Source organism: Plecotus auritus (assembly GCF_963455305.1).
Source record: "Plecotus auritus genome assembly, chromosome: 8".
NCBI classification, from domain to species: Eukaryota; Metazoa; Chordata; class Mammalia; order Chiroptera; family Vespertilionidae; genus Plecotus; species Plecotus auritus.
Window position 1 is genome coordinate 48122555 of NC_137782.1, and position 25873 is coordinate 48148427.

General features: G+C 37.0%; 1 protein-coding gene across 2 annotated transcripts in view; it reads right to left on the reverse strand.

Moving 5' to 3' along the window:
• Window positions 1–25873, reverse strand: part of CCDC102B (coiled-coil domain containing 102B) — a gene marked incomplete at its 3' end in the record, with an annotated part of 161727 nt that overhangs the window by 15931 nt on the left and 119923 nt on the right. The window contains exon 7 of one of the 2 annotated variants that reach the window (XM_080685718.1): window positions 3109–3212. In XM_080685718.1, coding sequence (XP_080541844.1) covers window positions 3109–3212 — 104 coding nt within the window. Of the gene's footprint in view, window positions 1–3104; window positions 3213–25873 lie in introns of those variants that run through there. The other variant, XM_080685717.1, reaches the window with a different exon arrangement.

A 25873-nucleotide genomic window follows, 5' to 3' on the forward strand; every position in this document is an offset into this window, starting at 1 on the left:
GGAAAATAGAAATTCCAAGATGACAGGGCTATGCCTAAGTGGGAATTCACTCCCAATTAGCTTATCACATATCATTGTTCATTTGGAATTAATTTACTGAGTAATAAAAGTAGTATGAAGGAAATGATGGGCACAGAGACAAATATAGAAGTAAATAAAAACAGGCAATGATTTAGAAATGGATCTGTTAACAGATAAAAATGTATTAAAATAAAAAAATAACCATTCTTAAGCTTTCCACTCCATCTGGTGTGATATGCCCAAAGTTCATCCACAGTGAAGAGAGCTGTGCACCAACCAAGGCAAGAATGCTTTGGAGATTATTTTGTTTCCCATATCAATCCAATTTCTGTTCCTAGAAATAAGCTAGGGCCAGGCCAGGTCATCGAAGGAAGGTCTGCATTTTGGAGTGAAATGTGCACAATGCATATGTTAGCTCTACACTCATCTTCAAAGTCTGTGTAACAGTTCCTCTTGGGATGTGGAGACAAGACCATATTTTCAACAGCCTGATTTAAAATCCACTGTCTAACAGCTCCTTTCTTGCATATATTTTTATTAACCTCTGTAAAAGTCATGTCATAAGATAGCTATTAAAAACATGAGAATAACCAAAGGCAAATTATTTCCTATATATATTGCTTCACATTTTACATAAAATATTCAATTGCCCTATTGCAATATTTTTTTTAGATTCAATATAAACTATATTTAAGTTCCCTGATGATCAGTGATATTGAGCATCTTTTCATGTCTATTGGCCAGTTGTGCACCTATTTTGGAAAATGTCTGTTCAGGTCCTCTGCCCAATTTTTAACTAGATTGTCTTTTTGGTATTAAGTTGTATGATTTCCTTATATATTTTGAATATTAACACCTTTTCAGATGTCTCACTGGCAAATATCTTCTTCCAGTCAGTAGTTTGTCTTTTCCTTTTGTTGGTTTCCTTCACTGTGTGAAAACTTTTTAGTGATGTTGTCCCTTTTATTTTTATTTCCCTTGCCTACGGAGACATATCCAACAAATACTGCTATAAGTGATGTCAAAGAGTTTACTACGTAAGTTTTCTTCTAGGAGTTTTATGGTTTGGGGCTTTTCATTTCAGGCCAATTTTGAGTTTATTCTTGTATATGATGTAAGAAACTGGTACTTTTCATTTTTTTTCTATGTAAATGCCCAGTTTTCCCAACACCATTTATTGAAGAGACTGTCTTTATCCCAATTATATGTTCTTGCCTCCTTTGTCATAGTTTAATTGACCATATAAATGAGAGTTTGTTTGTGGACTCTCCTTTCTGTTCCCTTGATTTATGTCTGCTTTTATGCTAGCACCATGGTGTTTTGATTACTATAGCCTTGCAGTATAGTTGTATATCAGGTAGTGTGATAACTCCAACTTTGTTCCTCTTTTCTCAAAGTTCAGGGTCTTCTGTGAGTCCTCTTTATGTCTAGAGACGGGCAAGTCAGGTATTGAAGGCGAGATATAGGGAGAGACTTGTTTTTCACCTATATTTAGTTATCTTGGAAGGAAGATGCATCTCACTGCCCCACAACAACGTGTAGCATAGCCACAGAAAAGCAAAGAAGCATGATCAGGTAGAAGAAGGTGCAGTTAGCTTCTCAAAGCTGATCTCAGTTCTCATTTGTGGCTGAGAGGAGAGCCCCTCCCAGAGTCCACACTGAAGGTTCTAGCTGGGTGTATCCCTCAGTCAATTGCTTTGTAGGGGATGGGATGGGAGACAACTGAGGCTCCATTGGAAATAGCCAAGCTGGAGCCAGTTCAGCAAAAGGAATATCAAGCAATAATAAGCACGTTCACATTTCATCATAGGAACATAGACTAGGCATTACCATACAGACTAGCAAACACATTCAGCATGGCACACTCAGAGATCAGTGAAAGGCCAGCAGCTGGTCTATTTGCCCCCAGTACTCTGATCCCTACTCTTCAGACCTTCCTCCAAGTCAGAGAAAGAAACAGGGGCAATAGGAAAGGCTCAATGAATGATGAGCCTTTTAGAAAGAGACAAGATAATTTCTCATATAAAGTAAGCTTTATTCATTAATCAATTAGTAGGTTTTCATTTCTCCTACTAATTAATGAGGAGGGGGGGGTGTTGAAGGCCAGGAATATTTTTAACTGAATTAAATTTTACAAGTTGGCTCCATTTGCAAATAGCCTTTCTAAAGTAAATTTCTTTATCTTAAAATCTAAACTTAAATATGAAGCAGTATTCTACTCTATATCCAAAGATCTTAAGGAACTATTCCTCTAAGTACAATTTTATACTTGGCTTTGTTCATTTAACTCAGAGGGAAATCACAGCTTTATTTCAGCCTGATTTATACCAAGATACTACTGTCCAATGCTGTGGGCTTTTCTGTGGTTTTACTGCAAATTTCTACCCAGAGAAAAGTCAAAATCCCTACTCGTTGCCTAGACTGCTTGTGGCTTTACCTAAGCTTCAATCACAGGCAATCTCTTACTTTTCGGAGAATATTTGTATAAATTAGAGTGCAAATTTTGCCTTGTCCTTTCAGTCTCCTTATAATACAAATCATATTGTTTGACATCAATGCCCATGTTTGCTTTGTATCAAGAATTATACCACATTCATTGTTACCTCTCTAGGGTGAAAACATTTCTCACACATGTCACCTCAGTCACTTAGATAAAACACACATTTACACAAATCTATCAGTTACTCAAACCATTACTTTTACTTAATGCACTGATTCTTTTATCAACTACCCAGCAAACTGTATGGCTTACAAGTTAATTTTTCTTGCAGCTATTATAATTCTGTTTTCTGTGAAATGTATTCTGGAAGCTCCTACTGCCTTTCAGAAAGTCTATAACTTTTAGAACTGGAGTTGTTTTTGAATATTCAAATTGTCTTTACTATAATACTCGACATCTATTACAAAAAATAGTAAGAGCTAGGTGTCTGTTGATTCAGGTATAGATTATAAACTTCCTTCATTAATATTTCTAGTTAATGAAAATAGTGTTATTGATATTTAAGAGGAAGATTTTTAAAAAAGATACCAAGAGTTTCTTTTCTAAGGTCTCAAACTTGAATTGAACACATTTTGTGAAATAATTACCAGTTCTGTAAGTGCCTGAGTTCAGTTTCCAAGTTTTCATTGACTTCTTTCTGTTCATCCAGAGATCTCTGGAGCTTACAGATCTGATTCAGGACATCATCAAGCTGAAAGCAAAGTAGAAAATGCTTGACTTAAAATGATAGAGCTTGTTTTTAAAAGAATTTTCTCAATTTTTTACATGGTGATTTATCCTGCATAAGTTTCTTTTGTATGTAGACATGAATATATAAAAATATGCATTTATTTTTCAATAATATAATTAATGAATATATTCAATAATAAAATAAATATCTACATGGACTCTAGAATATTTGACATCTTTTCTACCCAGGCACTGCCTCCCCCTCACTCCCCCAGCCCCCCGCCCATTGCTCCTCTACCTGAGTCACTGTCTCAAAACTTGTATTATTCCCATGATTTTGAGAACATATAGTATTAACATACATATGTATTTATGTGTGTATTGGTATATATTTAAGCACAGAATATGTGTATTTATCCATATATCTGTATATATATTCCCAGTGTGTTGGTATGTGTATATATGTATCGTATAGTATAGTATAGTATAGTATAGTATAGTATAGTATAGTATATTGGGGCAAATATATATTTTTAAATGTATTGTTTTCTTTTAGGTGTTTTTTTACTTAAACATAAAAAATGGGTATTGTGGGTATCATACTATATGTAATCTTCTGACACTTGCTATTTAAATTCAGTTGCTAAGACATCTGTATTGGCATCTTAATGTACTTTGTTTGTTGTCTGTTATACATTACTAGAGGCCCGGTGCACGAAATTCGTGCACGGGGGAGGGGGGTGTCCCTCAGCCCAGCCTGCTCCATCTCCAATCTGGGACCCCTCGAGGGATGTCCGACTGCCCGTTTAGGCCCAATCCCTCTCACAATCCAGGACTGCTGGCTCCCAACTGCTCACCTGCCTGCCTTCCTGATTGCCCCTAACCTCTTCTGCCTGTCAGCCTGATCACCCCCTAACCACTCCCCTGCCAGCCTGATTGTTGCCTAACTGCTCCCCTGCCAGCCTGTTTTCCCCTAACTGCCCTCTCCTGCAGGTCTGGGTCCCCCCCAACTGCCGTCCCTTGCTGGCCATCTTGTGGTGGCCATCTTGTGTCCACATGGGGGCAGGATCATTTACCACATGGGGCAGCCATCTTGTGTGTTGGAGTGATGGTCAATCTGCATATTACTCTTTTATTAGATAGGATAGAGGCCTGGTGCATGGGTGGGGGCCAGCTGGTTTGCCCTGAAGGGTGTCCCGGATCAGGGTGGGGGTTCCCTTGGGGCATGAGGCGACCTGGGCGAGGGGCCTGTGGTGGTTTGCAGGCCGGCCACGCCCCCTGGTGACCAAAGTGGATGCCCTGGTATCTGGGGTTTATTTATCTTCTACAATTGAAACTTTGTAGTCTGGAGTGGAGCCAAGCCTTCAGCTCGCTCCCTGGTGGCAGCTATTTCTGTTGGGATTTATGTATCTTCTATAATTGAAACTTCGTAGCCTTGAGTGGAGGCCTGGGCCTGCCAGGGTGTGCAGAAGCTTGGCTTCCTCCATCACCAGGGGCAACCCTAGCCTCCTGCTCTTTCCAGCTACGTGGCTGCCGCCATTTCCATTTGGATTTATGTATCTTCTATCATTGAAACTTTGTAGCCTTGAGTGGAGGCCTAGGCTGGCAAGGGCAAGCGGAAAGCTTGGCTTCCTCCATTGCCGGGGAAACCCAAGCCTCCCTCCTGCTCTCTGTGGCCGTAGCCATCTTGGTTGGGTTTATTTGCATATTCGATCCTGATTGGCTGGTGGGCGTGGCTTGTGGGCATGGCTTGTGGGTGTAGCAGAGTGATGGTTAATTTGCATATTACTCTTTTATTAGACAGAATAATTTGCATGAATAAGCCAGGATATCATGCCATCATCCTATCCATGAGTATTAGATTGTTTGCAGCCTTATGCTGCTCTGAACATTCTTGTATATGTATCCTGATGCAAAGTATTCTCTTGAGACACACCTAGGAGGACAACTGCCAGGTTATCCTTTGTTGATGTTTAATTTTACAAGATAATGCCCGAAATTCTCCACTAATTTGCCTCCCAAAGACAATTAGAAGGGATCTGTTTAAGCACAGCTTTGCCAACACTCAATGTTGTGAGTTATTAAAACTCTGGCCAATCTCTGATTAACAATAATTTTTGATACCTCTACATTTTTATTGGCCTAGTGTTTTCCTTTTGTGCCTGTTTAGGTCTTCTGCTCATTCTTCTAGGAGCTTTCCTTTAAAAATTTTTTTGTACATGTTAATGTTACAATCTTGATACTAACCTTTTGTCAATTATGTGTTCCAAATATCTTCACCAAGTATATATGAAATTCATAACTTATTTTTATACTTATTTAAGAGCTCTATGAATGCTTATGTTATTAAATAAAATTTATCAATATTTTATCTTATAGTTGGGATATCTACACTAATAAAAGAGAAACATGCTAATTGACCGTACCTTCACGATGCCACCAGCCAATCAGGAGTATGCAAATTAACCCAATAAAGATGGCAGGTTAATTTGCATATGCAGGCACCAAGCGGCCAGGGGTGGGGCGGGATGCTTGCGTCGTCGCCATGGCAACGACACAGGTGTTCAACCCCACCCCAGCCACTCGGGGCCTTTGGGCAGCGTGGGAAGGTGGAAAGGCGGCTCCAGCCAGAGCTAAGGCGGTGCCGGCAGCCAGGGGAAGGAAGGCCCATTCTTGCATGAATCTTTGTGCATCGGGCCTCTAGTATTTAATAATGTTAAAAATACTTCCCTAATCAATGTTCAGAGAAATAATCTGTATTTTCAACTAAAATTTAATAGTTTTCCATCTGTCACTTAAGTCCTCAATCAAGCTGCAGTTAATTTTTGTATATTAATTGAGATAAATATCAATTTTATTTTTTCTATATAGACACACATTTTAATAGGAACATATATTGAATAAGTTGTTCCCCTATTGATCTGACATATCAATCTGTCATATTAAAATTTTATATATTCCATGTATAAAGTTTCTTCTATGAAGTCTGCTTATATGTTCTACTGTGGGGATTAATATTTGACCTTTCACACTGAATTCCTAGAGCCTTCATTGTAAATCCTGATGTAACACAGGCCAAGCTCCCTTTTCCCAGCAGCTCTTTTCCTCAGAAATATCAAGAATATTCTTGATTCTTCATAATTTTAAAAATAACTTAGTAAATCCCATGAACAACCCTGTTTGTATTTAGCTTGAAATTTCATTAATTCTGTAGTTTTAAGTACATCATTTGAAAAATTTTTTTGTCTATGAACATGGTACATTTTACGTTTTGTAAGTATTTCTGAAGTCTCTCAATGAAATATAATTTATTCATTAGCATTTTCACACTCCATTTTATTGGATTTACTTCAAAGACTTTTATATTTCTTCTTTCTTAAATATCTATTTGAAAAACCTACTTATTTGACATGACAGTGTCAGTTCCAAGGACAGTTCCTAAATGATCTAATTATGAATAACAGTGTCTTTTATACTTTTTCTTCAATTTATAATGTTTCAGCTTCAATTCTATCATTATGGATTTTAATATATTAATACAATATGGGATATATGATGACTATTTGGAAAGCTTCATCATGGAAAGCTTCATCATGGACAGGTACTATTATCTATTTAAGGAATATTTTGGTTGAACTATATGAAATACATTATAGTTTGAATAGAGTATGATACTTAAAATAAGTAGATGTTATTTTATTATAGTCAAAAGTGGAGTAGAGATGTATATATCACAAGTTTTAATTAACATTCATGGTCTTTTATTCATCATGTATTGAAATATCTGAAAAAAAAATATCAGAGACACATATAAGCTCTTCCTGTACAATTATTTTTGGTATGATCATGACAAAGTCGAATTGACCTGAATGGTTAGTAAAAATCTTATATAATTATAGTTCATCACTCTGATGGAACATGCTGCAGACATTAAAATGTTATTTAAATCCTTACAACATTGTGAGTAGTGCAAAATTATTTTTAAAAATAATACAAAAATGCTGGTGGAAATTTCTAGCTGTTGATTTTTCTAAATCTGTGCCACAATTTTATAGAATTAATAATAAGAAATAAATATACTTTTAAACTAATTTTAAGCATGGTTTAGGTGCAATAAAAAGTGTCTAAGGTGCAAATAATGCTTCTGGTGGGGCTCAGGACTTTCGCATTTCCCCAGGGTCCTGAGTGATACTGATGCAGCCAGTCCTTGTAACACTGTGTGTGGAAAACACAGGTACCCTGGCCAGAAGGATGGAGCTTTCCTTAGCTACTCCAGTAAACCAGCTGCTTACTTTTATCAATTCATCAAACTAAATTTTAGTAGTCATTTTTTTTCTCTAGCTCTCACCAGATATCTAAATGATTAATTTTCTTTCACGTACTTAAATCTGAGGCCAGACACCATATTTAATAATGTAAATGGTACCCAAAGCAAGAATGCTGATATGTTTTCTTTCTAAGAGTTACATGATTTATATATGAACTGTCTTGGTCTTTTGCCACAGGAATGCAAGTTCATGTTTAAAGGATCTATATTTAATTCATGTATGGATTTCACATGCTTGGAATAGTGTTTGCATGTTTGTTTTTTTAAATAAATGGATGCTGGATAGGCTAAAGTAACAAATGTCCTTCCACCTTTGTTAACAATTTTTTGCCAAAAAAAGTAGGGTGTAATTTTTAAAATTCTATATCAGTAGCATCCTAAAACATTTTTATGTCATATAAATCCAGTTCAATATTTACTGTGAGTACAAATAATTGCTTTATTCCTATTACTACTCTGTAAGGCCCCAGGCAGTCTGGTGAAAATGTGAGTAGATTCCCAAAAATCTATGATTCAAAAAAATATATACTGCCATATCTATAATCTGATCAAGCTGGCAATATAACAGGATCCCAGCTATAGTTGTAAGCCTTGGTGATATAGAGGCAATGACTTCAGCTAAAAAGACTGCAGCTGCAATTCCTGGAAAATATTAATTTCTATCATTAAAACAATAAGGAAAATAATGCCCTGGTTGAGTAGCACAGTTGGTTAGAGTGTCACCCTGATATGCCAAGATTGCAGGTTTGACTCATGGTCAGGGCACAAAAAGAAGCAACCAATGAATGCATAATAAGTAGAACAACAAATTGATGTATATCTCTCCATTTCCCTCTCTCTAAAATTATAAATGAACATTTTCAAAAGAAGAAAAAATAAGGAAAACAAGACTAGAAAAGCCTGTTAGACATTGCAAATAGCAGCACATAAATCCCAAGTGATTTGTATTACAAATCTGTATCAAAATCTAACTGGAAACCGTTGATAATCAGTTTTGACACATCTTTCCATTAGCAGATGAACAGGACCGATTTCTGTCCCAGAAACTGAAGTGACATGTTGAGCATCAGGTGTTCTGGCAAGTCCTTCTGGCCAATCTGCTCTGATTCTGCTCCAGGGCATCCACACTCGGTCTCTTTCTAATCTGTCCAGCTTGGGATGTGATTAAGCTAATGAGGAATGATGGCATAAATTCAGGTAAGTTTCCTGTTCACAAATTCCCTCAAACTGATTCACGTGACACAGAGCCTTTGAAAGAAATGAGTGGCTATGACAGCTGGCCAACTTCAAATAATTAAGGCTAACTTTTGGACAGATACTTATAATTGGAACTGAAATATTCTAAACAATTATATCAAAGATTACACCAGAATGTACTCTTTCCCTAGAAAAAAAAATCAGCAAGGTTAACAGGAACATTTTGCTAAAAATAATTGGTGATGGAAAGTGGTTGCCTTTTGAAAATGTTGCTAAGTATATAATTTGTGTTACATGATCCTATTATTTTTCAATGTCGTAATAATTATTTATTCATTTATATCTTATTTACTACTTACATAGGAATTATTGGATGATTTAAATTCAGTGACTCCAAGTGATTATGACTAAGGTAGTAAAAATTAAAATATGATCTTAACAGAATATAAATGTTCTGTGGTCTCATAGTTGTGATTTACCAGAATTATTTTTATTAGTGTCCATACTGGCCTTTTTTATACTTATGTCATTGACTTGCACGCTTTTGTTAAACTGGCTACTAAATTTCTATCAGATACTTTCTTTTTTTATTAAATGTATTGGGGTGACATTGGTTAATAAGATAATATAGGTTTCAGATGTAGATTTCTATGATACGAGAGCTGTATATGGCACTGTGTGCCCACCACTGAAACTCAAGTACTTACATTTAAAGTAAGTAGTTTTACTGGACAATTAAGAAATCTTAAAGAAGCTGGCAATGGATATATGTATTACTGAAATAATTTATTGACCTTTGAACTCTATAAACTAACTTTTCTAATGAGCTAACTTAGCAAAGTATTTGTTGTAGATATAGGGTTAATGAAAATAATGAGTATATTTCACCTGGATAACTCAATCAGCACATTAAATTCTTTACTGCAAAAGATATGTTTGATTATAAGTGAATTGGTTTGATTGGGTAATTCTATAAAGAATGATGCAGGTTCAGATTTCAGAATTCCCATTTTTGAAAACCTGGAGACAGTTTGCTCTAAATTTCATTCCCAAGGATCTGAAGCAATAATTCCCCCAAAGATTTTATTGTCATATTTGTAACCAAAAACCAGAATAATTTTCCCAATGCTGTGCTTTAGGGTTAGTGTTGTTTTCTCTTTGGAAACACATGTTGGTGAATCTGCGGTAGAGCTCAACATTCTTTTTTTCTTTTTTTTAATCATATGAGGACATTTTTCCATTGATTTTTAGTGAGAGGGAGAGACAGAGAAAAATATTGGTGTGAGAGAAACACAGTGGTTGGTTGCCTCCTGCACGCACCCCAACCTTGGCCCGGGAGGAGCCTGCAACCCAGGTACAAGCCCTTGACCCTTCGGTCTGCAGGTCATTGCTCTATCTACTGAGCCAAACTGGCAAAAAAAAGTATGAAAACATTATAAAACATATATTTATAGAACTGACACTTCCTAATTTCAATGCTTACTAAAAACAGTAATCAAGACAATGTTTTACTGGCAGAAGAATAGATATTTAGGCCAATGCAATAAAATTGTGTCCAGAGTCCAGGAAGAAACTATTACATTTATGGTCAACTGGATTGTGACATGGATGCCAATATATTCCAATGGGAAAAGGATAACATTTTTTCACAAATAATCTTGGGGCAACTAGATAGCCACAAGCCATGATTGAAGTGGAATGCCTACCTCACACCTCATTAATAAAAATCAAAATGGATCAGAGATCTAAATATAAGAGCTAAAACTATAAAACTCTTAGAGGAAAATACAGAAGTAAATATTCCTGATTTTGAATTAAGCAATGTTTTTATATACAAGCAACAGAAGAAATAAACAAATTAGACTTCCTCTAAGTCATTTTTAAAGTTTTATGCTCCAAATACATACAACTGTCAAGAAGCTGAAAGGACAATCTACATATTGAGAAAAATATTTGCAAATCATGTATCTGAAAAGGGATTTCTATGCAGAATATACAAAGGACAACTCAAAAAATACCTCAATTAAAAATAGGCAAAGGATCTGAATATATATTTCTGCTAAGAATTTATAGAAATGGCCAATTAGTACATGAAAACAAGACCAACACCTTAAGTCATTAGGGAAATTCAAGTTAAAACCACAATGAGATACCACTTCACCCCCATAAGGATGATATAATTAAAAATGATGGACTCTAGCAAGTATTGGTGAAAATGTGGAGAAAATAGAACCTCCAAACATTGCATGTGAGATTATAAAATGCTGCAGCCACTTTAGAAAATAGTTTGGTGGCCCTTAAATACATCTACACAAAAAATTCATATATAAATGTTCATCAGTATTATTTGTATTTGCCAAAAAATGAAATACCCCAAATATAACCAGCTGAAGAAAAAATGTGGTATAGCCATTCAATGGTATGTTATTTGACCATAAAAAGAATGAAGTGTTGATCCATGCTACAATAGTGGATGACTCTTAAACCTGATATTAAGTAAAAGAAGCCGTCACAAAAGGCCATAGATTCTATGACTCAATTTCTATGAAATGTCCAAAATAAGTAGCTCCATAGAGACAAGAAGTAGATTAGTGCTTGTTAAGTGCCAAGGGTAAAGGGAGGATGGGGCATGACTGCAAATCTATAATAATAAAAGCGTAACATGCAAATTGACCAAACAGCTGAACAGCAGAACGACTGTCCAGATGACCTTCTGGACGAAGCTGGGGCTGTGAGGGCCAACTCTTGCACGAATTTCGTGTATCGGGCCTCTAATAGGTATGTAATTTCTTTTGAGGATTATGAAAATGTTTTAAAATTAGATTTTAGTAATTATTGCACAGCTCTATGATTTTATTAAAAACCACAGAATTAAATTTAATACTTTAAATGGGTGAAATTTTGATATGTGAATGAGATCTCAATAAAGCTGTTCAAATAAATAATTAAAGTATGGCAGGCATTTCAGTTGCTATAATATTTATATTATTAAGCCAAATCAAAATGAATTCTTTTGTAGATACTGTAGAATTAAGTCAGGTGAATATATCCAGTGATTCCAAAGGTCTTAAGATTGTTATCTTAAATAACTGCACCACTTGAATCTAGACTATTTCATTATTTTATCTCTATATAGTATGTTTTATCTCTATATAATAAACTTTTACATATTCTTTTATCTCTATATAATAAACTTTTACATATTCTTTAAGAATTTGATGGATAAATGGACAATGATGCCTTAATACATCTAAAAAGTATTGGCACTGCTTTAAACTGTATTAACCTAGATAATCTTATATGATTGATATTTATATACAAAGCATTCTATTAAACAGTTTATTCCAGTTCAAGAGCTGCTTTTCTTTTCAAGAACTCAAATTAGCATCATGACCAGTGGAAGTTAAGCACTTGACATCCTAGAATGCGGGAGACTCTTAATTTGTGCCTTGAGGGGCCAATATTGAGAATTTGTTCAGGGTACCATAGCAACTGCAGAATCAGAGCAATGATATCATGTGGCAAATTTGTAGCTGAGAGAACACTCAAGGGTTCCATTGGATCGTGTGGGGCAGCAATATTACAAATGTTGATGGTGTGGCATCTTGATAAGGAACACTTAACTGGTGTTAATTTTACCCAAAGTAAAGACAATAATAGGACATCTCTTTATATCAAGATGTGTGACCAGAAGGTAAGGATATTTAATTGTAACCAATGTTTCCCAAGGGTTTTGATGTGAGTCTTTGTTAAAACTGACTTCAAGTTTCATTGACCTGAGTGATATGCTAAAGTAAAAATTTGCACAGAGAATAACAATAGCTTGTCTAATATCAGAGGAAGACAAAGCACTGTCAAATAATATTAATTTTCATGACAACACTTGTATTTGATCATCATATGATATATGTATTTCCCACTCTCTTCTGTGAGAAACTGGAGCACTAATAAAGATGCAGGAACAAACAATCCTTCCTCCTCTATTTTATTTTGCTCAGTTAACACACAACAGATGTCTGCTTTCAGAAGGAAGCTTTGGGAGAGTACTGGGCTCTGTGCCTCCTTGCCTTTGGATATTGGAATGAATTCCAGCATCATGAAACTCAATGAAAGAAATGAAATTGCCATTTGTGTCCCAAATTTCAAGCTGTTATCACATGTCATGAACCACAAGGCTTATTCTCCAACTATTGTTAAATACAGGTATAAAAATCCAGTTACTCATTGTTTTAACCAAAAAAAAAAAAAAAAAAAAAAAAAGAAATTATAGAAAAACCAAAGATGAAAATAGATTAAAAATATAAAATTCTCTTAAAGGAATTTAAGCATTAGAAACAGGAGAAGTCAGTACAAAACTACTCTATTTTATTGATAACATGATTTGGAAACTCCTCAATGCTCTGTATTCTATCCATTTAACACAGTTATTAAGACAGGGCCTGTCGCCCTAATGGTTTGGCTCAGTGGATAGAGCTTTGGCCTGCGGACTGAAGGGTCCCAGGTTCGGTTCCTGTGAAGGGCATGTGCCTTGGTTGCAGGCACACCCCTAGTGGGAGGTGTGCAGGAGGCAGCTGATCGATGTTTCTAACTCTCTGTCCCTCTCCCTTCCTCTCTGTAAAAGATCAATAAAATACATTAAAAAAAAAAAAAAAAAAAAAAGATAGGGCCTGTCACACCCTAGGCCATCTACAGAGGTGACAATCTAGTAAGTCAGAAATCTGCTTCCACAAAACAGGGAAGCAGAAATGGCATTTTTATTAAGAGCCACATGACTAACATCCAAAAAAAGGAACAAATGAAACATTTAAAAACAGTAAATACTCTGTTAATTGATTACAATTAAGGTTCAAGGTATTATTAAGACAATTAGGGGGGAAAAAGATGGCGGCTGGCAGGACGGAAGTGAGGGAGAGGATGTGAGTGAGTGAGTGAGGGGATGAAAGGAGAGTGTGTGGATGTGTGTGGTGTGTGTGTGAGTGAGTGAGAGACAGTTAAATCCAGCAGGAGCAGCAAAGGCTGGCAGACCAGGTTCTCTTGGACAGGGAGAGACTACCACCACTGCGGGCACTCTCCAGACTGTGGGACTCAGACACGGAGCCCACGTCATCTTGAAAGAGAGAGCGGCTTCTTCTAGGAATTCATCAGCCAGACAGACCTTGGACACTGCCCACGACCTGGGAGCCACTCCAGCCAAAATCCTGCTGCCTCACCCGTGGACCCTGGGACCTCCACCTCAGAAGGTGCACCACTCCCGCAGCAGTAAGTGCAACTTCCCCCTCGCCAGCAGCATACCTCCAGGGCACACCACTCCACAGGCCGCTCTTGGAAGCCACTGTGAGCCCCTGATGGGTGTGATTTTGTACAGACAAGGGTGCACTGCCCCGTGGTAGAAATTCTGAATTCCCTCTTCCTGAATACCTGCCCATAGACACCTCGATTGCATGGCTTCAGTGCCAGGGACCTTCAGAGTGCTTCAGTGCGCTGCACTGGCAAACGCACCGCGGGTGCCCCTGTGAATCACCACCGGGAGCTCACACACTTATCCAACCACAGGTGCAGCAGCAAAAACTGAGTCTTCCCACCCCACAGCTGCAGAACTCTGGACACTATAGTTGCACACTTTTCCAGCATGCAGGCTTCCCAAGCCCACCACTCCACAGGCAGCCCTTGGGCGCCACTGTGAGCCCTGCTGGGCACGTGCGATTTCAACCAAGGGCGCAAGACAGCAAAAATTGGGACACCACCTTCACAGCTGCTGACTTCTAGACACCTCAGTTGTGCCTTTCCAGCTCGCAGGCCTACATCAAGAGAACCCAAATAGCTCAAGTAGGGAGCTACACTAGATTACCAAGCCCAGAAGACCTGAGAGATCACTCCAGTAGCACCATCCCCAAAAGAACCTGGGTAGCAAATCAATCGGATCTACAATTAAAACATTACAGCAAAACATGGGAAGACAAAAAAGCAATCCCCAAAGGAAAGAAAAAGAGGAATCACCAGAAAGGGAGTTAAATGAAATTGAGGCAAGTAAGTAATTCTGTCAGAGAAAGAATTCAGAGTAATGGTTATAAGGATGCTCAAACGGCTAGATGACAAATACACACAACTCAATGACAAATGCACACAACTCAATGAGAATTTTAAGGAGCTGAATGAGAATGTCACCAACATGAAAAGAAACCAAGAGGAGATGAAGAACGACATAGCTGCAATAAAGAACACAATGGAAGGCTTAAACAGTAGACTAGAAAAGGCTGAGGATCGCATCAGCGAATTAGAAGACAAGGTAGGAAAAAACACACAAACACAGCAGCAACTGGAAAGAAGACTTAAAAAGCAAGAGGAGAGCCTAAGGGAGCTTTGGGACAACACAGAACGAAACAACATTTGCATAACAGGGGTACCAGAAGGAAAGGAAGAGAAGCAAGGAATAGAAAACTTGTTTGAGAAATAATGACAGAAAACTTCCCTGATATTGGCAAGAAAAAAAACTACGCAAGTCCAAGAAGCACATTGAGCCCCAAAGAAGATGAACCCCAAAAGGCTGACACCAAGACACATCATAATTAAATTGGCAAACACCAACGACAAAGTAATAATCTTAAAGACTGCCAGAGAGAGAGAGAGAGACAGAAAGTTACCTACAAGGGATCTCCTATTAGAATAGCAACTGATTTCTCAGCAGAAACACATCAGGCCAGAAGGGAATGGAATGAAATATACAAAGTGATGCAAAGCAAGGGACTGAATCCAAGAATACTATACCCAGCAAGGCTATCATTCAAAATTGAAGGTGGAATCAGGAGCTTCACAGACAAAAAAAGGGCTAAGAGAGTTTATCACTACCAAGCCAGCAATGCAAGAAATGCTAAAGGGACTGCTGTAAAAAGACAAAACAGAAAGGCAAGAAGAAACACAAACATTAAGGAAAAAAAATGACAACAAACAAGTACTTATCAATAATAACATTAAACATAAATGTATTAAATGCTCCAATCAAAAGACATAGGGTAGCTGAATGGGTAAGAAATCATGACCTATATATTTTCTGTCTGCAAGAGACCCACCTCAGAACAAAGGATTCACACAGACTGAGAGTAAAGGAATGGAAAAAAATTTTTCAGGCAAATGGAAATGAGAAAAAAAGCTGGGGTTGTGATACTTATATCTGACAAAATAGACCTCAAAGTAAAGGCCATAACAAGAGACAAGGAAAGCCACTACATAATTCTAAAGGGAGCAATTCAACAAGAAGATATAACTCTGGTAAACATATATGCCCCCAATACAGGGGCACCCAAATACATAAAACAACTCTGGAAGATATCAAGGGAGAGATCGATAGCAATACAGTCATAGTAGGGGGCTTTAATACCCCACAGACACCACTGGATAAATCCTCTAAACAAAAAATCAGCAAAAAAACAGCAATCCTAAATGACTTACTAGATCAGATGGACTTAATTGACATCTTCAGAATATTTCACCCCAAAGCTACAGAATATACATTCTTTTCCAGTGCACAGAGGACATTTTCAAAGATAGACCACATATTAGGACACAGGCAAAGTCTCTTCAAATTCAAGATGACAGAAATCATAATAAGCATCTTCTCAGATCACAATGGCATAAAACTAGAAATCAACTACAATAAAAACAATAAAAAAATCAAACACTTGGAGGCTAAATAGCATGCTATGAAACAATGAATGAGTTACCAAAGAGATCAAAGAAGAAGTAAAAAGCATCCTGGAAACAAAAGACAATGAAAACACAACAATCCAAAATCTATGGGACACAATGAAAGCAGTCCTGAGAGGGAAGTTCATAACTCTACAGGCCTACCTCAAAAAACAAAAACAAAAATGGTAATAAATTAACTTTGCAACTTAAAAAATTAGAAAGAGAGCAACAAGAGCAACAAGAAAAGCCCACAGTATCCAGAAGGAAGGAAATAATAAAGATCAGAGCAGAAATAAACAACATAGAGTCCAAAAAAAAAAAAAAAAACCACACAAAAGATCAATGAAACCAAGAGCTGGTTCTTTGAAAGGATAAAGATTGATGAACATCTAGCCAGGCTTACCAAGAAACAAAGAGAGAGGACCCAAATAAACAAAATCAGAAATGAAAGAGGTGAAGGAACAACTAACCCCACTGATATACAAAGGACTGTAAAAAATACTACCAACAACTGCAACAAACTGGACAACCTCAACGAAATGGACACATTCCTAGAAAAATACAAACTTCCAAAACTCAATCAGGAAGAATCAAAAAACCTGAATAGGCCGATAACTACTGATGAAATTGAAAGAGTAATCAAAATGCTTCCAGTAAACAAAAGCCCTGGACCAGATGGCTTCACAGGGAAGTTTTAACAAACATTCAAAGAAGAACTAAAACCAATCCTTCTCAGACTATTCCAAGAAATTCAAGAGGAAGGCACACTTCCAAACTCTTTCTATGAAGCCAGCATTATCCTAATCCCAAAACCAGATAAAGACACCACAAAGAAAGAGAATAACTGGCCAATATCCCTGATGAACATAGATGCTAAAATCCTCAACAAAATTCTAGCAAACTGGATCCAGCATTACATTAGAAAGATCATACACCATGACCAAGTGGGATTTATTCCAGGGATGCAAGGCTGGTACAATATCCGCAAATCAATAAATGTGATACATCACATAAACAAATTGAGAGACAAAAATCACATAATCATATCAATTGATGCAGAAAAAGCATTTGACAAAGCCCAACACCCTTTTCTGATAAAAACTCTCAGCAAAGTGGGAATAGAAGGATCATACCTCAATATAATAAAAGAGTTATATGACAAATCTACAGCCAACATCATACTCAATGGGCAAAACCTAAAACCATTTCCCCTAAGAACAGAAACAAGACAGGGATGCCCACTTTCCCCACTCCTGTTCAACATAGTACTGGAGGTCCTAGTCAAAGTGATCAGACAATAAGAAGAAATAAAAGGCATCCAAATTGGAAAAGAAGAAGTAAAATTGTCATTATTCACAGATGACATGATACTGTACATAGAAAACCCTAAAGACTCCATCAAAAATTATTAGACTTAATAAATGAATTTGGCAATGGAAGAGGATACAAATTTAATGCCAAGAAATCTATGGCATTTTTATACACCAATAGTGAACTTACAGAGAGATTTTTTTAAAAAATCCCATTTACCATTGCACACACACACAGAAAAATAAGATACCTAGGAATAAACTTAACTGAGGAGGTAAAAGACCTCTACTCAGGAAAGTACAGGACATTGAAAAAAAGAGATAGAGGAAGACATAAACAGATGCAAGAACATACCGTGTTCATGGATTGGTAGAATCAACATCATTAAAATGTCCATACTACCCAAAGCAATCTATAGATTCAATCCACTCCCCATTAAAATACCAATAGCATATTTCACAGATCTAGAAAGAACTCTCCAAAATTTCATTTGGAATAAAAAAAAAACAAAAAAACGAATAGCTGTAGCGATCCTGAAAAAGAAGAACAAAGTAGGAGGGATCTCAATGCCAGATATCAAGCTGTATTACAAAGCCACTGTTCTCAAAACTGCCTGGTACTGGCACAAGAACAGACATATAGACCAATGGAATAGAATAGAGAACCCAGAAATCGACCCAAACCACTATGCTCAATTAATATTTGACAAAGGAGGCAAGAACATACAATGGAGTCAAGATAGTCTCTTCAATAAATGGTGCTGGGAAATTTGATCAGGCACATGCAAAAAAATGAAACTAGACCACCAACTTACACCATACACAAAAATAAACTCAAAATGGATAAAGGACTTAAATGTAAGACCGGAAACCATAAAAATACTAGAGGAATCCAGACAGCAAAATCTCGGATATATGCCAAAGCAATATCTTCACCGACACAGCTCCTAGGGCAATGGAAACTAAAGAGAAAATAAACAAATGGGATTATATCAAAATAAAAAGCTTTTGCACAGCAAAAGAAACCATCAACAAAACAAGAAAACCTACTGCATGGAGAACATATTGCCAACAATATCTCCGATAAGGGTTTAATCTCCAATATTTACAGGGAACTCATACAACTTAACAAAAGGAAGACAAACAACCAATCAAAAAATGGGCAACGGACCTAAATAGGTACTTTTCAAAAGAAGACATAAGGAAGGCCAACAGATATATGAAAACATGCCCAAAGTTACTAATTATCCGAGAGATGCAAATCAAAATGACAGTGGGGTACCATCTCACACCTGTTGGAATGGCTATCATCAACAAATGACAAATGCTGGCGAGGATGCGGAGGAAAAGGAACCCTCCTGCACTTCTGGTGTATATGCAGACTGGTGCTGCCACTGTGGAGAATAGTGTGGAGTTTCCTCAAAAAACTAAAAATAGAACATCCATTTGACCCAGTGATCCCACTTCTAGGAATATATCCCAAGAAACTAGAAACACCAGTCAGAAAGGACATATACACCCCTATGTTCATAGCAGCACAATTTACAATAGCTAAGATTTGGAATCAGCCTAAGTGCCCATCAGCAAATGAATGGATTAAAAAACTTTGGCACATCTACACAATGGAATACCATGCTGTTATAAAAAGGAAGGAACTCCTACCATTTGTAACAGCATGGAAGGAGCTCGAGAGCATTATGTTAAGTGAAATAAGTCAATCAGAGAAAGATAAATATCATGTGATCTCACTCATTTGTGGATTATAATGAACAACATAAACTGATGAACAAAAACAGATCTAGACAGAAGAAGTATCGATCAGATGCTCAAACCTCAGAGGGAAGGTAGGGGAGGGTGGGGGTAAGGGGGAAAGATCAACCAAAGGACTTGTATGCATGCATATAAGCATAAGTGATGTATGCAGACAATGGGGTGAGGGTGAGGGCAGGACTGGGGGGATGGGGGGACAATAGGGGAATAAGGGCACATTTGTAATACCTTAATCAATAAAGAAAAAAGAAAGACAGTTAGGTATCCCAAAGAATAAATTTTTTTCTTTCAAAATAAAATTCATATAAAGAATAAGTAGAAAAGAAACAGAATAGGGTATTTTATAAAGAAGCAGAATACAAGAAGCAATACAGTAAGAAATACAAATTATGTAAAAGGAAAACTGGTAATTTTGACTAACTTATAAATTAAAGAACCAATGCTTAATTTTTTCACAGAGGAAAGGGAAGATATTATAATTGAACTAGGAGCCCAGTACACAAATTCATGCACCTTGAAAGAACTGTGGGCTGTGAGGCTGCTGTAGGCACAGGGGTGGGTCTCGGCCCATCCTCTGAACCCTCACCTGGCCCCTCCTGCCATGGTCCCCAGTCCGCTATCTGCTGGCAGCCCCGCTCCTGCTGCCACTGTTCGCATCCACTGACAGCGCCGAGTGATTGGGTCCGGCGCCAGCAGCAGGTGCGAGCAGGGCTGGCGCCATCAGTGGGTGCAAGTAGCAACTGCTGCCCTGATTGCACCTCAGGAGCAGGGGGAGGTGGAGAAGCCCTCAGGGGCGATCAGGGCTGGCAGCCACCGCTCACACCTGCTGACGGCGCCGGGCACTGGCAGTGGGTGCAAGCGGTGGGCAGGACTGTGGCATGTGGGAGCAAAGGATTTTTAGTAACCACCAGAGGCTCACCCCAATGACAGCAACCAGTGCCCGCCTTGGTCTGGCACCCCTAATCACCTGCTCCACCATCCTGCTCTGGCCAACACCCGCCATGTTCTGCATACGTAATAGCAACCGGCTGTTCGGTTTTTCTGCTGTTTCGTCTATTTGCATATTAGCCTTTATTATATAGGATATTCTTTTTATTTTTTTAGTTTAGAAGAGAACCTCTAAAAAGGACAATAAGAGGAACAATATATGATATAAGAAGAAATGTTTTGCTCTACAATACAAATATTTATCTGGGTTTCAATTTCCCTAGCGACAAAACATATGCAGGGACATTACTTATCTGGTACCTTCTCTTTCCTGAATAAAGATTTTTGGTTCATAGGCACCTAAAAGCATTTCTATGGGTTTCTTTCCTGAGATAGAATAGAAGACAAAACAAACTAAATACTTCTTTTAATGAAGAAGGTTCAAATAGAAAACCTTATAATAAAATATATACTCTTCCATTTAAAGAAAAGATACACACTAATTAGTGTATGGACTTTTGCCTGCATAACCTATAGATGGTTTTTGGCCACATTCTTATGGACGATTCAAAGAAAGAGAAAGAGTTCTGAAAGTACAATGTTTCTAAAAATAGGTCTTTCATTATTTGTTGAATTATATTTAAGCTTCTGAGTTCCAAACTTCCTGCACTGTCTACTGTAATATTTGTAGTTATTTCATAGCTGGTCCAATTAGCCATCTGTTTCCAGATCTCTCTCCACCAAGAAACTTTCATTTCCTCTCAATAATTTTGATTACTGTTATCAGAAATAACCAACATGTACAGCAGTAGCTGAATTGCTTAATATGAGAAAAAAAGGGGTTAACTGGTACATTAGACAAGTGTTTAAAATATAGTGAAAATATTTAAATTTTATTTTACATTTTTTTCTAGTTAAAAATATAACATTATAATCAACTTAGGGTTCTCCCTATTATCAAGTTAAGCTACTTTAAATAACAGGAATAGTAAATGGAAACATAGTCATGATTTACAAGATTTATGCAGTACTGAAATATAAATAGAACATCTCTCCCACTAAAGAGCAAGTAGACTAATGCTGGCATACTTTAATTTAACGCCAACACAGCACTTCCAGTCATAGTATTCATGATATTACAAAGGTCAAAGGAGACTCATTAGTGCTGATGGCATAAAGACAGATAACCAATATTTAAAGCACATTCCTTAAAACAGAAATCTCATTCTCGCTCTGCATGTATAAAAACTGATGAGAAGGTAGTAAGCATTGTTTCAGTAGAGCAAGATTCAGATTCCAAAATTTAACACTGTCTTCGCACCTTCTTTGAATATAACTGTGGCCTACCATCTGAGTCACAGGAACCAAATGAACATTTCATCTGCCATTTATTTTGCATATTAAAATACAAAGTCAATGCAGTGAAAATGGCCCCCAAAATTCTTTACGTTATTATGAAATTAATTTATATCTCACAGGCCTCCAGGAGACTTCTTGGGACCTTCAGAGTTGAGAACAGCTGATTTAAAGAATGTTTTCCCAATAGAATACATTCCATGCTGGATGAGCTCCTAACATGATTGGTTTACTTTGACTGGAAGTTTCTAGAAACAGTACAAAAATATCCTCACATGTCTGACCCATACCTCCTTGCATATCAGTTACATTTAAATGGGAAGCACATCATCCAATTAGTAGAGCATAAGTCCTGTCATTCAGATGGCTACATACTAGTAACATATGCTTCCAAAGATCCCAGCTTGGAATGTTGTTGTCCAGCTCATTTCAGACTAACTGTAAATAGTTCTAGAGATTTCTCTCACTAATACTGCACAAGTTCTAGCACATGTAGCCTCCTGATAAAGAACTATTAGATAAATGAATAAATGAAAGCAAACAAACATGCCTTAAATGCATATGAATGAATAAAGTGGGAAGAGGGTTGGAAAAATTCATGAATGCTACTGGCAGTCCCACAGGATAATAACTGCCTTTTTAAACAATACATCAATTTTGCCCTACATACTGAGGCCACCGAGTGAATACTTTTCATGCAGATTGGCCAGCATAAGACTTTCTGCATGGGTAAGATAATGATTATGCAACTCCTTGAAGTTCTTATTTTTCTAAATTTGGGAAATAAACTCTATTAACTATTAACATCTTAAAATATTTTATACTAAGATAACCATGGATATTTTATATAATACAAAGGAAATTCTCATTTTAAGAAACTGTACACATCAAAGAAACATGGCATTGTTAAAAGCTACTTGTTCACTCTCTTTGATATTCAGGGAGTTTTATGAAGAATTGCTATCACGAACAGCCACCCGTTATTCAACTTTCATCAGATAACCCTACTAACCATATACCTAAATTTAGGAATGTAATTATAGTTCCCCTTTTGAATATTTTTTAAGTTGGGGTTTTTTTCAAAGAAGACTGTACTCTTCTAACAGATAATATGCTCTAAAGCATTTAATTTTGTATACTTAGTACTTAAAAGTAAATGCATCTTTATAGTATAGGTACTAAAATTAAGTACTATAACAGATTTTTAATTGACTACAAATTTAATGGACTGGTAGCACATAGAAAGTTAAGGGATTTTTAACAAACTATTTTCTATAGCAGTTTAGATTTACATAAATATTGAAGGGAAAGGAAAGAGTTCTTATATACTCTGAGTGTCTCCAGGCTCCCCTATTATTAACAGCCTGTATTAGTGTGGAACAGACAAAAGATAATGCCTTGAGCAAGACTGGAGGTCATGAGGGTTGGAAATAAGTGGTCATATTTATGACATTTTAGGAATATGAAACTTAAAGAATGAATGTGAGGATTGATTTTATATGGGGGGAAGAAAGAGGGGAGTAAAAAATGACTCAGCTATTTTGCCTGTGCAATAGAATAAACTAGAAGAGCAGGATTAAAGATCTGAATTTGAGAGTTATCAGCATACAGATGGCATCTAAAGCCATGAGGTTGAAGATATCACCTTTGGGATGACTGTGTAGCTAGGCACAGATAACTGAAAGGCTAATCCTAGAAACTCCCACATGTAGAATTAGATACATGAAGAGAAATCAACAAGATTGAGATCAAGAGTATAGCAGAAGGTGAAACCCAAGAAATGCTGATTTTCTAGAGCCTGTTAAGTAAATTACTTTATGATGGAACTTACTGGCTATGTCAAATTACTATGACATATTGAGAAAGATGAAGACTGAGAGTAGACCACTGGTTTTAAAAGTATGGAGAACATTGTTGATGCTGACAATTTTTCTCTTGGGATAGAGGTAGTGGTCAGAATATCATTGGTGTGGTTAGAATGAAGGTTGTGAAGATAGGAAACAAATACAACTCTTTCAAGGTTGTTATAAAAAAAAGGAATAAAATTTTGTAGCAGCAGCAATGGAATACATGTTTAAAGAAAGTTGCTTTATTTTAAGTATTATGTATAAAGTATTTTAATAGACATGTATGTGTGTATACATATATACAGGTTTCCCCCACTATTCAAAAGTGGAGCGTTCCTATGAAATCTTTCATAATCTGAAACAGCATGAAGCGGTGTATCCCCTGCTTTCCCAAAGTTCCCGTAACACCACTCCACTTTTAGGGAAGAACCTACCTCAGTACGCAATGGCTTTGCTTTCCCAGGGAAATTCTCCCACTAAAGACCTACATTAATACCTGGTTTCGCTAACAGAAAGAAATCCCAAGAGGATTTTTACTTTTACAAAGAAAGTTGAAAGCCAGGAGAGGAAAATCTAACAAAAGATTATGGTCTGAACCTTTCCATAGGCCTTCAAACTTCTTGATTTCCCTCAGTTCCTGTCTCAGGCTGCATATTCCAAGGACATACAAGACTGAGCTAAGAAGATGGGTTTGCTGTGCTACCAAGTCCTGAAGCAGAACAGACATACTGGACAGTGGAGTGGGTTGGTGAAGTGGAGAGAGCAAGACCATGATAAATGCCTGCAGGAAAGGGCAACCTTCAAATCATGCACAGAAAGTGGAATGGTATTATTAGAATGACTTAGATTAGAAATATACAAAAACTGGGATGCTGGACTCCTTTTCATGTTGTTGTGCCTATGGTATCTTCATGGAAGAGACATTTGAGTCAGCTGTGTGGAATTCTGTCACTGTTAGAGTTGCAGACAGAAGGGGTGTCAGACAATAAATAATTAAAACAAACACATGACTTGCAAATACCCTTAAGTATTGGAAGGAAAAGAAACAGGGAACATTGTGTCTGGGAACCCTGTGAATACCACCATCTTGACATATATTTACATTTAACTACACACATTTATGTCTGAATGTCACCTGTTACAATAAAAACCTCTTCTTATGAAGAACCCAAGTATATTTTGACACCTAACATAGAAGTTAGGAAACAATAAATATTAAATGAACTGGGCTGCTTTCTACAGTTCAATTCAGATCTCAAGTCTGTGGCCTGCACCTGTGTCCCCATGTGAACCGGCAGCTGGCCTCTTTCTTTGTTATTTCTTTTTAATCTTACCTGAAACACTTACCACACCTTTTTCATAGATAAATGTGAATTTCAGTCTATCACTATTCTCACAATCTTAAAATTAGTACGGTGTAAATTAACGAGATTTTACCAAAATATATTTAGGTCTAGGAAAAGATTTCTGTGTCCTTCCAAAGAAAGAATTGTTTAATTATCTAAATTAACAGCTGGTTTTTAATGTTCTGTGGGTTTAAACACAGTGTTTCTCACATTCATCAGACTTTTTAAAAGATTCACCTTTTTGACACCAGAAGGCATTCATTCAATGGTGAGGCCAGAATGAGCTAAGCTATAATAATAAGGTGATAATTGCTAAGTATAAAGACTGACAATGCATTTAGCAAAACACTAACAGTTTGGATGTGAGCTTATAATGCCCAATAGTATCTTTTAAAAATATATATTTTTTATTGATTTCAAAGTGGAAGGGAGACGGGGAGAGAGAGAGAAACATCAGTGATGTGAGAGAACCATTGATCAGCTGCCTCCTGCACACCCCTACTGAGGCTCAAGCCCACTACTGGGGCATGTACCTTTGACTGGAATCCAACCTGAGACCCATTAGTCCACAGGCCAATGCTCTGTCCACTGAGCCAAACCAGCTAGGGCCCAATAGTATCATATTCTTTATCTCTGCTTAAGTGATTTTTCATCTCTTGAATTTGTAGAAGACTTATTATGTTAATTTTGTGTATTACAATTCTAACAGGTACCAACTACATTGTAATAAGAGCCTCTTTCCAACAGCTATCCATTTTATTTATGTTCCACTGGTATAAAATCTGTCATCACAAATATATATGTTCAGTGGGGACCAAAGTTATGAATTTGACTTAATGGTGGCTGCCGCCTTTTCTCATGAGACCAGTGGTTCTGATATTTAATTAGACATTGGAATCATGTGAGAAGCTTATAAAAAT